General features: G+C 49.1%; 2 protein-coding genes across 2 annotated transcripts in view; one reads left to right on the top strand and one right to left on the bottom strand.

Moving 5' to 3' along the window:
- LOC310799406 (dedicator of cytokinesis protein 3-like) overlaps nt 1-12,500 on the top strand; it is a gene marked incomplete at both ends in the record, with an annotated part of 383,185 nt that overhangs the window by 27,824 nt on the left and 342,861 nt on the right. The gene's annotated exons all lie outside the window — the stretch shown is intronic.
- Nucleotides 8,523-11,885, bottom strand: LOC310799331 (general transcription factor 3C polypeptide 2-like; the record flags this gene model as incomplete). The annotated part of the gene is made up of 1 exon (XM_083661929.1): nt 8,523-11,885. The coding sequence occupies one exon, from the start codon at nt 11,883-11,885 to the stop codon at nt 8,523-8,525; it is 3,363 nt and encodes a 1,120-aa protein (XP_083518055.1).

The following is a 12,500-nucleotide window of genomic DNA, read 5'->3' as shown; positions in this document are numbered from 1 at the left end:
TGGGTTAGCAGCTAGGCTAACAGTCAGTGGGCCAGGTGGGTTAGCAGCTAGGCTAACAGTCAGTGGGTCAGGTGGGTTAGCAGCTAGGCTAACAGTCAGTGGGCCAGGTGGGTTAGCAGCTAGGCTAACAGTCAGTGGGTCAGGTGGGCTAGCAGCTAGGCTAACAGTCAGTGGGTCAGGTGGGTTAGCAGCTAGGCTAACAGGCAGTATGTCAGGTGGGGTAGTAGCAGCTAGGCTAACAGTCATTGGGTCAGGTGGGTTAGCAGCTAGGCTTACAGTTAGTCGGTCAGGTGGGTTAGCAGCTAGGCTAACAGTCAGTGGGTCAGGTGGGTTAGCAGCTAGGCTAACAGCAACAGCTTTATCTGAAATGGCTGTAACACTGAGGGGCCTGGGAGCTGTGTAAAGCAGGCTGTCTCGGGGAAAATGAGTGATTGAATGATTGAGGGAGGCATTTCCTGTCAGGACGGTCCAGTAAGACAGGTCTGTAAGCTCACTTACTGCCTGTCACTGTACATTGCTCTGGATAGAAGTGTCGGCTAAACCCCTAAAATGTACCTTTCTATTTCTTTAAGATGTGATCACATCAAGTGTTTTTCTTTTTTTCTTTTCTTTTTTTCATGTGCCTGTTGTCATTTCTCAGCTATTTTCCATGGTTTGCTTGAAACGCTGCGGCTTGCTTTTTGGGGCGCGGTGAGTTTTGGGACGCTGCCCTGGGGCCACATTACAGAAACTCCCTATCTTATGTCTTAAGTTAGGATAGGACTAGTTTAAGATAGGATTTTTTCTGATTTCGTATTACAGAAGCAAATCCTAACTAACTTTAGGAATCCTATCTTATCTTGCTAAATCCTATCTTATGTCTTGTTAGGAAATCCTAAATACTCATCCAGCATCGGTTATCAACCTTTCTGTCTGTTACCCTAGCAACCACTAGCAACAGACACCTCCTCCTTTCTCAACTCGCGGGGGAAGTAGGACCGCTAGTAGCCTGCTATTAGCTAGTAGGCTAACGATGTGTGTTGTTGTTCCTCCCCCCTTGGAAACTGTATGTACCAAGGAGCCAAATTGCTGATGGCTGTTGCTACCTCAGTTAAATTACGTGACATAGCAGGCTGAGATATTTTGGATATGTCGGCCACTTCAGTTTGAAAATCTCCCTTCGCAAAAAACCGAAGTGCATTTGTAAGTTGTACTACAACCGGCAGAGCCCCGTGTCGCCTAGTCGGTCTCTCCAACACAGGTCTCAGCTCCTTGGCTAGCTGCAGTATCATGTCCCGGCCGGGGCAGTCTGTATCGATTAACGAGCGTTCTGTCATCAAAACGCAAAACGTCATTCGGGTCCCGCATGAGCCTTTCGGCAAATACATTGCGCCTGTTGACATTTTGTTGGTTTTGCAAATGTAATAACAGCGCAGCCATAACGTAGGTAGGTAGGCTATAAATAGGCTATAAATTATAACGAGATGCAAGATGGCTGTTGTTCCAGTTGAAAATAGCGTAAATTAGTTAGGACAGCATAGCTGGCATCTTAAAGTTAGGAGAGCTTTTTTAAGATTTTGGGGAGTTGGGACGCTTCTGTAATACGCTTTTCCCATTTTAAATTAGGATGAGAATATTGACTTAGGAACTGTTGTTCTTTAATGGGTGTTTTCCTAAATCAAGTCCTAACTCTAATTACCATGGTTACCAATCATTTAGGATAGGATTTGGAATTTAGGAAGTTTCTGTAATGTCGCCCCTGGTCTCCAAGTTGAATATTGCTCAACGTTTGCTGTGCCATGTGCATTATGTCAGTGTGCCGATAAGCCGTGAAACAGGTGCTATCGAGGCGGAGCTGTTGGACAAGTGACCAAAGTCTCTGGGCTCTGTTCTGAGTAGAAGTAGCCTACATTATACATACTCACATCCTCCATTTCAGAATGGGATAATTTTCCTTTTTTTATTTGCAACTAGTCCATACCCAGGATGCACGAGCCACAACTGCGGCTGGCTGTGGCTCAGGAGGTAGAGTGCACCAGAAGGTCGGTGGTTCGATCCCCGGCTCCTCCAGTCCGCATGTCGAAGTGTCCTTGGGCAAGACACTGAACCCCGAATTGCTCCCGATGGCTGTGCCAGCACCCTGCGTGGTACTTCGGTGTGAGAATGGGTGAATGTAGCATTTATCACAACTTCACGCAGACTTAACAAATCTGCTAATGAACAGCTTATATTTGTTGTCAAAGCAGAATAACCTCTCTTGACCTCTAGCTCTCTCTGTTACCATAGCAACACTCAACAGCTGTAGATGGTGAAGAGTTCCTATGTGAACACACAAGCTTATGTGATTTGTTATGAACTTCTATGATGGACCTCAGCGCAGAGTGTTAGCTGTGCTGAAGGAAGACCATGTTTGTAAGGTACATTATTATGTAGCGCTGATTTCCAGCATCTTCCACACACAGAAGCATGGAATCACTTTCTAATGGAGATCACCTGCGTCGCCTCCCAGCATTAGGCTGTGAAGAAGAGGCTTTTCTGGGGTAATGCTGCAGCCCACCCACTTGCCTCGGTCCAGACCTGTGCATCACCATCAATAAATAGACCAACAGGTGGCACTAAGCCATTATCAAGCGGTTGTCAACTGCACAGAGTGGTAATGTCAATATCAACTATGGCTGTTTTAAATTGGTTGAAAGTACCTATTACTTTGAAATCCAAATGGCACACTGCTTTCAAGGCATTTATTCAAAGGGGAGATTTATCCCCCCCCCCCCCCCCCCCCCATTCCTCCGATTGGAGTAATGAATGTAAGATTCAGGCCCAGGTTGGTCTCTAGTGATTGGTTCAGGGGAATGGAATTCCCCTGCGGGAATCCCCTCATAGAAAGAACTTAAACAGAGGGCAATCTCAGACTACACCATGGAAATGAGTGTAAACGAGTTGACAATTCAGTCTGATATCAGGCTACCCCCCCCCCCCCAAGAATCAGATCCGTCAGTTCAGTCTGATATCAGGCTACCCCCCCCCCCCCCAAGAATCAGATCAGTCAGTTCCGTCGAAACTCTGTCACTGATGTGATCCACTGTTCTGTGGATTTATGCTGACTTGACTTGTCAAAAAAATACTCATACTACCCTATCTGTAAAGGGGAGTACCAGGGGTATCCATAGAACCAATTTTCATTCAGATACAAGGGGCGCGGGAACGTAGGTGCGGAGGGTGCGGCAGCACCCCCTGGTGGCAAGAGATGGCATTTTCTAAATTGTCGGATTTGGCTGTCCTGTGTTTATACCACCAACAAAATGCATTAAAAAACAGTTTGTGCTTTCCAGCTCTAATCTTATTTCATACGCTCTCTCTTCAAAAGTGTTTGATTTTCATCATAATCAGGTTTTCCATAATAATAACTTCAGTGTTTATGCCTGTGTTGCATGTTGAGGAGAGTGTGTGTGTGGGACAGCAGCAGTGTGTGTTGAGGAGGGTGTGTGTGTGGGACAGCAGCAGTGTGTGTTGTTGAGGAGAGTGTGTGTGTGGGACAGCAGCAGTGTGTGTTGAGGAGAGTGTGTGTGTGTGGGACAGCAGCAGTGTGTGTTGAGGAGGGTGTGTGTGTGGGACAGCAGCAGTGTGTGTTGTTGAGGAGAGTGTGTGTGTGGGACAGCAGCAGTGTGTGTTGAGGAGAGTGTGTGTGTGTGGGACAGCAGCAGTGTGTTGTTGAGGAGAGTGTGTGTGTGTGTGGGACAGCAGCAGTGTGTGTGGAGGAGAGTGTGTGTGTGGGACAGCAGCAGTGTGTTGTTGAGGAGAGTGTGTGTGTGTGTGGGACAGCAGCAGTGTGTGTGGAGGAGAGTGTGTGTGTGGGACAGCAGCAGTGTGTTGTTGAGGAGAGCGTATGTGTGGGACAGCAGCAGTGTGTGTTGAGGAGAGTGTGTGTGTGTGTGTGGGACAGCAGCAGTGTGTGTTGAGGAGAGTGTGTGTGTGGGACAGCAGCAGTGTGTGTTGTTGAGGAGAGTGTGTGTGTGTGACAGCAGCAGTGTGTGTTGAGGAGAGTGTGTGTGTGTGTGTGTGTGTGTGTGTGTGTGTGTGACAGCAGCAGTGTGTGTTGAGGAGAGTGTGTGTGTGTGTGTGTGTGTGTGTGTGTGTGTGACAGCAGCAGTGTGTGTTGCATTAACATGAATGAACATAAATGATAAAGCTGTGGTTTGCATCTTTTATGGCCTCAGCCTTCACTCTCACTCCCTCCATCATCACTCCTACTGTACTCTGCCTCTCTGCTGCCCCTCACTCTGTCACTTCATCTCTCTCTTTCTCTCTCCCTCTCTGCTGCCCCTCACTCTGTCACTTCATCTCTCTCTTTCTCTCTCCCTCTCTGCTGCCCCTCACTCTGTCACTTCATCTCTCTCTTTCTCTCTCCCTCTCTGCTGCCCCTCACTCTGTCACTTCATCTCTCTCTTTCTCTCTCCCTCTCTGCTGCCCCTCACTCTGTCACTTCATCTCTCTCTTTCTCTCTCCCTCTCTGCTGCCCCTCACTCTGTCACTTCATCTCTCTCTTTCTCTCTCCCTCTCTGCTGCCCCTCACTCTGTCACTTCATCTCTCTCTTTCTCTCTCCCTCTCTGCTGCCCCTCACTGTCACTTCATCTCTCTCTTTCTCTCTCCCTCTCTGCTGCCCCTCACTCTGTCACTTCATCTCTCTCTTTCTCTCTCCCTCTCTGCTGCCCCTCACTGTCACTTCATCTCTCTCTTTCTCTCTCCCTCTCTGCTGCCCCTCACTCTGTCACTTCATCTCTCTCTTTCTCTCTCCCTCTCTGCTGCCCCTCACTCTGTCACTTCATCTCTCTCTTTCTCTCTCCCTCTCTGCTGCCCCTCACTGTCACTTCATCTCTCTCTTTCTCTCTCCCTCTCTGCTGCCCCTCACTCTGTCACTTCATCTCTCTCTTTCTCTCTCCCTCTCTGCTGCCCCTCACTCTGTCACTTCATCTCTCTCTTTCTCTCTCCCTCTCTGCTGCCCCTCACTGTCACTTCATCTCTCTCTTTCTCTCTCCCTCTCTGCTGCCCCTCACTCTGTCACTTCATCTCTCTCTTTCTCTCTCCCTCTCTGCTGCCCCTCACTGTCACTTCATCTCTCTCTTTCTCTCTCCCTCTCTGCTGCCCCTCACTCTGTCACTTCATCTCTCTCTTTCTCTCTCCCTCTCTGCTGCCCCTCAGTGACTGCGTTTACATGGACTTGAGTATCCCGGTTACTGTCGGGGTTTTGGAGTATCCCGTTTTTGTGTTTGCGCATGTAAACATCATATCCCGGTTTCAGAAAGCTGGATAAGCCCTTATCCCGGTTTTGAGAAAGCCGGTTATGCGAGGTGGAGTACTCCGAAAGAACCCGGGATACTGTTGCATGTATACACCTTATCCTGCTTTCTGACCGCAGCAGACTTCCTGCGCAGGCGCGGCTTCAGTTCAGTTCATCTCCAAAAGGCAGCAGACTTGCAGGCATTTCCCCCCCCCCCCCCTCCATTTCATGACCAAACAACGCGAAACACACCGTGAACACCCTCCAACGCGAGGGGCTACCGTACACAACACAGCTTGCGCAAAATGACCCGTTTCACTATCAGAATTTCGTCCAGTATAAAGTATAGAAGTGCCGCACGATTAGGCTACTTCCTCATCAGACCGCCGTCAGACTCCAGGCATTTTCCTCTCTAACCTCGCTGCTGTAGGTCCCGCACATACCTCGTTTTACCTGGAAATACTCACGCGCAAATGTCAGTGAAATTCGACTTAAAAGTCTCACTTCTGAAGCGATGAGGAAAGAGTTTTGCCGAGTTTTGTATTTCGGTGACGAAAGAATTAAATGCTTGGCAGCTTAGATAGGAGAAAGCATCAAAATGCTGCCCTATTCAAGTCTGTAGTATACAGACTACAGGACGAAGGTGTTGTGTGACTCAAATGAAAGCAAGAAGCCGCGCGCTGCGTGCAAACAGGGACACTCCACCATGAAGACGGAATCCAAGGGAATCCCACGTCTTTGCCCAAAAAAGGTGAATGACGTCACGTCACACGCACCCAATATAAGCAAATAATAATAATAATGACCCCGGTTTGTATTGTAACGATCACAGGCGCCTGCGCAAATAGCATGCAGTGATCAGTAACCAGGATACTACTACTTATCATGTATACAGGGATATGAGTAACCTGCTTTCTCTCTCTTCCATGTAAACGCCATATCCCAAATATGATCAAAACCAGGATAAGCCTCATAACCGGGATACTCAAGTCCATGTAAACGCAGTCAGTGTCACTTCATCTCTCTCTTTCTCTCTCCCTCTCTGCTGCCCCTCACTCTGTCACTTCATCTCTCTCTTTCTCTCTCCCTCTCTGCTGCCCCTCACTCTGTCACTTCATCTCTCTCTCTCCCTCTCTGCTGCACCTCACTCTGTCACTCCCCTTCCTCCATATATTTATCTCTCTATCTGCCCTCTCTCTCTCCCTCTCTATCTAATTTCAGTTGATGGACATTTCCATTGACCTGATTAGGCACTGGCTCTCGAGCAGTAATGGCCGATGTGTGTGTGTGTGTGTGTGTGTGTGTGTGAGTGTGTGTTTGTGTGTGTGTGTTTGTGCGTGTGCGTGTCTGTACGTGTGCGTGTGTGTACGTGTGTGTGTGTGTGTCTGTGCCTGCATGTGTGTGAGTGTGTGTGTGTGTTTGTGCATATGTGTGAGTGTGTGTTTGTGTGTGTGTGTGTGCGTGTGTGTGTCTGTACGTGTGCGTGTGTGTACGTGTGTGTGTTTGTGCCTGCGTGTGTGTACGTGTGTGTGTGTATGTGTTTGTACGTGTACGTGTGTGTGTGTGTGTGTGTGTGTGTGTGTGTTTGTGCGTATGTGTGTGTTTGTGTGTTTACAGAGCACATGTACGTCCACACAGTACGTGTATAACCGCATGCTATAAGTGCATTTTGATGTGTGTTTAAGTGCACTAAGTGACGTGTGTGCAGCATGTGTGTGTATGTCTATAATATACGTGCACGAGTGCACCTACTGTATATGTGGCATGGATAGTGTGTGTGTGTATAGTGTGTGACTGCTGTGAGTGTGAGTGTGTTAGCTCTTAGCGTGTTAATGAGTTTGGCCCTCACAAGGTTCCCTACAGATGAACACACGCTCTGTTTCTTTTGCCCCCGCTGGCCGGGGTCCATCACTGCATCACTTTACAACTCTCCTGGAAACCAACATCGCCCCTTCCCCCACCCCCTTCCAAGCTGTCATACATTCACACACATGCATCAGCTGCTTCCAGACCTGGGTGTAACTGGATGACACACACACACACACACACACACACACACACACACACACACACACACACACGCACAACCACACACACACACACACGCGCGCGCGCGCGCGCGCGCACACACACACACACGGCAGGCAGCTATCCAAGTTTTCCTGCTTACTGTAGCTCTCAGTTGCTTGGGCTGGGTTGCTCGTGGTATTTCTACAGTTTCCTTTTTAATATGGCTTTTTAATAAGGTATTTCTTTTGTGTTGCTTTTAATGGTGTTTTGCTGCTGGTTTGTTTGGCCTATTTTGATGCACGTATGCTCTGTAGCACTTTGACATTTACCTGTAATGAAAGTGCGTTACAAATAAACACTAGGCAGGGGGCTGTTTTGTTGTAAAACTTCAGTACCCACAGATCTTAGGGGTGTAACGGTAGACACAAATCACAGTTCGGTACGTACCTCGTTGAAGTCACGGTTCGGTTCATTTTCGGTGCAGTAAGGGAAACAATTGAAAACATAACATTGCTTGTCGTTTATTCTTAACTTTTGTAATCAATACAAAATACAAATGTGATTTTGTATATCTTTTTTTAAATACAAATACTTAAACACTTTTATGCAGCAGTCGCTGGCGGTTAAGCTGGGGTGCCAGTCAGTCTCAGTCTGACAAAATATATATGTATATATTTTAGCAAAACCCTACAAAGGACCTGATACAGGTTACCAAGCCCTTAAACTACCAGTCACACAAAATACAGTAGCAAGCAAGAAACCCAACACAGCAAAATGAATGCTCACCACTGTGTATTATACAGATAGTGACAGTGCAGAATTCAATGCTCACCACTGTGTATTATACAGATAGTGACAGTGCAGAATTCAATAGTGCTCAAAAGGTACGTGACTTTTCGTGACGTAATTTGCCCCGGAAGTAAGTTCTGCGTCCATTTTCTCCATAGACATTTCGATAAATCCAAATATAACGAGTTTTAAGGCTCGAACCAAGCCAAAAAGTCTTCCAGAGAATCCTGAGTGACCATAAAACATTAGGTTTAAGCGAGAACAAAAAATAACAACGGGGATTTTTTTTTTTTTTTTTCTCCCCGGAAGAGCGATCAACATAATTGTTAACATGGACCGGCTGTTCCAGAAATGTCATTTAATGCAAATGTTCCTTGTTTTTCGTACTCCAACAAAGTTTCTACGGTCGATTGTGTGCTGAGCATTTTTCATGACCTTTCTCTAAACCTTTAACAGCACACGGTTCTAGTCCGACAATTTGCACTCGGAGCCATCTTGGAATTCTGTGGTGGGAGTTGAAATCTCTATATGCGATAGCTGTTGGGTGGTGGTGTTGACGGCCTCTCCCTGCTCCTCTGGCGAGTAGAGTGTGTTGAACTGAGCCTGACTCTCGCTGACCAGCTTCTGGAATTTGATGTTGTTCATGCTCTGAAGACAGTGGAGTCTGACCACCCCTGCCTGGCCTCCAGACGCCACCCAGGTATGGCAGTTCATGTTAGGGTTGAACTGCACCTTATGTACTGCAGCCATTGGCATCATGTGCATGTTGAGCTTAGTCTTCACCTCGGTGGCCGCCATGCGTTTCCACGGCGGTCGCTTCCGGAAGTTCTTAAAGGTCGTCATATTGCTGTCGCGATAGTGAAGGTAGCATTTCTTCACAGCCTCTCTGTATGTCTGGGCCGGTTGAGGAAGGCCTTCGTCCTCTTGTCCCTGTCCCGACTCTCCTCCTCCCTCCTCAGATCCTCCCACCTCTTGGTTCTCCTGTTCGGTGGGTTCTGCGTCGAGAGGCACCAGATCTGTGACGTAAACTGGAAAGCGCCTATCCACCGGCCGTTGAAAGTTGTGTGGATTGTTGTTCAAAGGAGGCATCACAGCAAATATCACCTCACCAAGGGTGTCTGCTGTCACCAGGCCGTTCAGCCAATCAGTGAAACACATGGACCACATAGTGGACATCCTGACGATAGCGAAGTACGGGTAAAAGTGATGGTAGCCTAGGTCATAGTAATGGACTCCATGGTAACCATTCGGTGCGTAGGCGTTCTCCTGGGACAGGAAGAGGCCAGAGGCGCTTAAAGGCCAGTAGAGCTCGGTGGTTAGATAGCGCTTGTGAACGGTGATGGGCTCGTAGAGCCTCTTCAGATCCCAAGTCTTCACCATGCGGTCGTCTCCTGCTGTGGCCAGCAGATTCCTGGAGGCGGGGCAGAAGGCCAGGGCCCGGACAGCGTGGTCATGAGCCAGGAAGCAGCGGTAGGGCAGCAGGGCCAGGGAGCGGTCCGCGCCCCGCAAGCGCAACAGGGAAGACTTAGAGGACAGATCCCATAGACCTACTACACCATCATAGAATCCAATAGCCATGATGTTGTGTGGCTTTGCAGGCAACCAATCCATGGACAGCACCTGTCCACTCTTCTCGTTGTGAGGGGCTCCGATGGAACCCAGCTTCAATGTGATCACTCCTTCAGCCTTGTATATGTGCGGTGGTTCAACTTGGCAGTCCGTCTCCTGATCGGAGTGAGGGGGACTTTTTCTGGGGTGCAGAGCCTCAGGGTGGGGCAGGCTGTATATGGTGACCACGCCGGTGGACGTAGCCACTGCCAGAAGACCCAGTCTGGGCAGGAAAGGAGCCTTTCTGCTGCAGCTGGGCAGCTCCCACGCTCCTGCAGGACACCACTTGAGGTGCCAGATAAAGCCCTTGTCCTGGGCCAAGCCATATGCCAGGGCTGGCTGGGCCTCCGGTCTGTTGCCGTACCCCAGCTTGCCCAGGTCCCACAGCTGGATGAGGCCGGCCCCGCTGTGCGTCTGGTTGGCTGTGTGCAGGTCGTCCATCCCGCGGTGGCAGGCCAGGGCGAGGTGCTGCGTGGCTGTGGCCCCGGTGGGTGTGGGACACCACTCCATTGCCCAGACAGGCCCGCCCACGTACAGAGACATGTCCCAGCGCTCCGGGTGGGAGGACAATGCCTCAAATCTGTTGAGTCTTTGCAGAGCCGACTCCTCCTTGCTGAGGCCGTCTCTGGTGACCTTGAAAGCAGCCGACTGCAGCTCCTGAGGCAGGTACTTCTCCATATCACTGTGCGGTACACGGTGCCAGCTGTTGATGGAGGGAACCCATTCTGGGAACACCCAGCTGCTGCAGTGCTCTTCCCGGAATTTCTTGGTCTCAACTGTGAATTCCCAGGACGGTATCATGATGTTGTTCGGAAGCCCATTGGGGGCTATGCCTTTCACAGGCTTGGCCTTGAGGCGTAAGCCTGCTGGAGTCTCAGATGGGTCAAAGTTAGAGCCTTCTTTCTCCTCCATCTCCTCGCCCTCCTCTTCTTCACCATCTGGTACAAAGTCCTCATCTTCTGCAGTGTCGTCAGAGTCAGGATGTCTCCTCTTCTGCCCTCTACCTTCTTTGACGCTCTTGGGCCTTTTGTTAAGTGGGCCTGAGTCTGAGCTGGGGCCATCATTTCTGGACCCTGGTTGGGCTCCAAATTCTATTGCTAAGGAGTGGATGGACTTCAGTGCCGCTTTAGCGGCGCTTCTCATGGGGCGGCCCCATATGGTCTCGTTTTCAGGTTCAGGTTGGTGCTCCTGAAGCTCCTGAGATGCGGGAGCTTTGGCTGGTGCCATGTCCTCTACAGTCTTTTTCCTCGCATACTTTCTCTTCGGCTTCACCGTCTCCTTTCCCTGCTGTTCCGTATCTCCACCTCCTCCCTCTGCTGTCGACATTGAGAGGTTAACCTTGGTGGTAGGAGTTTTCTTGGCAGGAGTCTTTTGAGTCCTCTGTGCTCGCTGTGTCTTTTTTGTAGTTTTCTGGGCAGTTTCTCCAACAGACTCGTGGGGTGTTTTGTCGGTTGCTTCTTGGTCCCCGTTCTGCTCCTCCACCCTGCTGCAGTGCTCTTCCCGGAATTTCTTGGTCTCAACTGTGAATTCCCAGGACGGTATCCTGATGTTGTTGGGAAGCCCATTGGGGGCTATGCCTTTCACAGGCTTGGCCTTGAGGCGTAAACCTGCTGGAGTCTCAGATGGGTCAAAGTTAGAGCCTTCTTTCTCCTCCATCTCCTCGCCCTCCTCTTCTTCACCATCTGGTACAAAGTCCTCATCTTCTGCAGTGTCATCAGAGTCAGGATGTCTCCTCTTCTGCCCTCTACCTCCTTTGACCCTCTTGGAGTCTGAGCTGGGGCCATCATTACTGGACCCTGGTTGGGCTCCAAATTCTATTGCTAAGGAGTGGATGGACTTCAGTGCCGCTTTAGCGGCGCTTCTCATGGGGGGGGCCCATACGGTCTTGTTTTCAGGTTCAGGTTGGTGCTCCTGAAGCTCCTGAGATGCGGGAGCTTTGGCTGGTGCCATGTCCTCTACAGTCTTTTTCCTCACATACTTTCTCTTGGGCTTTCCCTGCTGTTCCGTATCTCCACCTCCCCCCTCTGCTGTCGACATTGAGAGGTTAACCTTGGTGGTAGGAGTTTTCTTGGCAGGAGTCTTTTTTGTCAGAGTCCTCTGGGCTCGCTGTGTCTTTTTTGTAGTTTTCTGGGCAGTTTCTCCAACAGACTCGTGGGGTGTTTTGTTGGTTGCTTCTTGCTCCCCGTTCTGCTCCTCCACCTTCTGTTGTTGATAGGTCATCCTTGTTTTTTTGGCAGGAGTATTACATTTTTTTTGCCCGAGTCATCCCAGAAGCTTGCCCCCTTTCCACCGGGATCTTTCTAGGTCGTCTCCGCTGGGGACTTCGCAAGGGAGACTTCTCGTCAGTGTCGTAGTCTAAATGTTTGGGTTTTTTCTTCTGTAGCCATCCCCCTGTGGTGGGGGTTATATTTGACAACTGCTCGGACTGCTCACAAAAGCTGGAGTGACATCACTGATGACATCACAATTTATGGAATGACATCACTGATGACATCACAATTTATGGAATGACATCACTGATGACATCACAATTGCTCAAGTGACATCACTGATGACCTCACTGATGACATCACAATTGCACAAGTGACATCACTGATGACATCACTGGTGACATCACAATTGCTCAACCATTCATAACAATATGTGTGCTGACATCAGGCAGTACTATCAAAATTCAACCAATAATATCATGACATGAGAGCTGTCAATCAATCTTCATAGCTAGGAGAAAATTATGGGCAGACAACATTGCTGCCTAAATTTCATTCTTTGTACATTGGCTGTTATTGAAACGTGACCGGTAGTTTTCAGATTTGTCCCGTAAAAGACATTCTT

The sequence above is a fragment of the Poromitra crassiceps genome, assembly GCF_964638095.1.
Source record: "Poromitra crassiceps genome assembly, chromosome: 27".
Classification (NCBI taxonomy): domain Eukaryota; kingdom Metazoa; phylum Chordata; class Actinopteri; order Beryciformes; family Melamphaidae; genus Poromitra; species Poromitra crassiceps.
The sequence above is the reverse complement of the archived record's forward strand: the minus strand, read 5'-3'. Positions and strand labels throughout refer to the sequence as shown.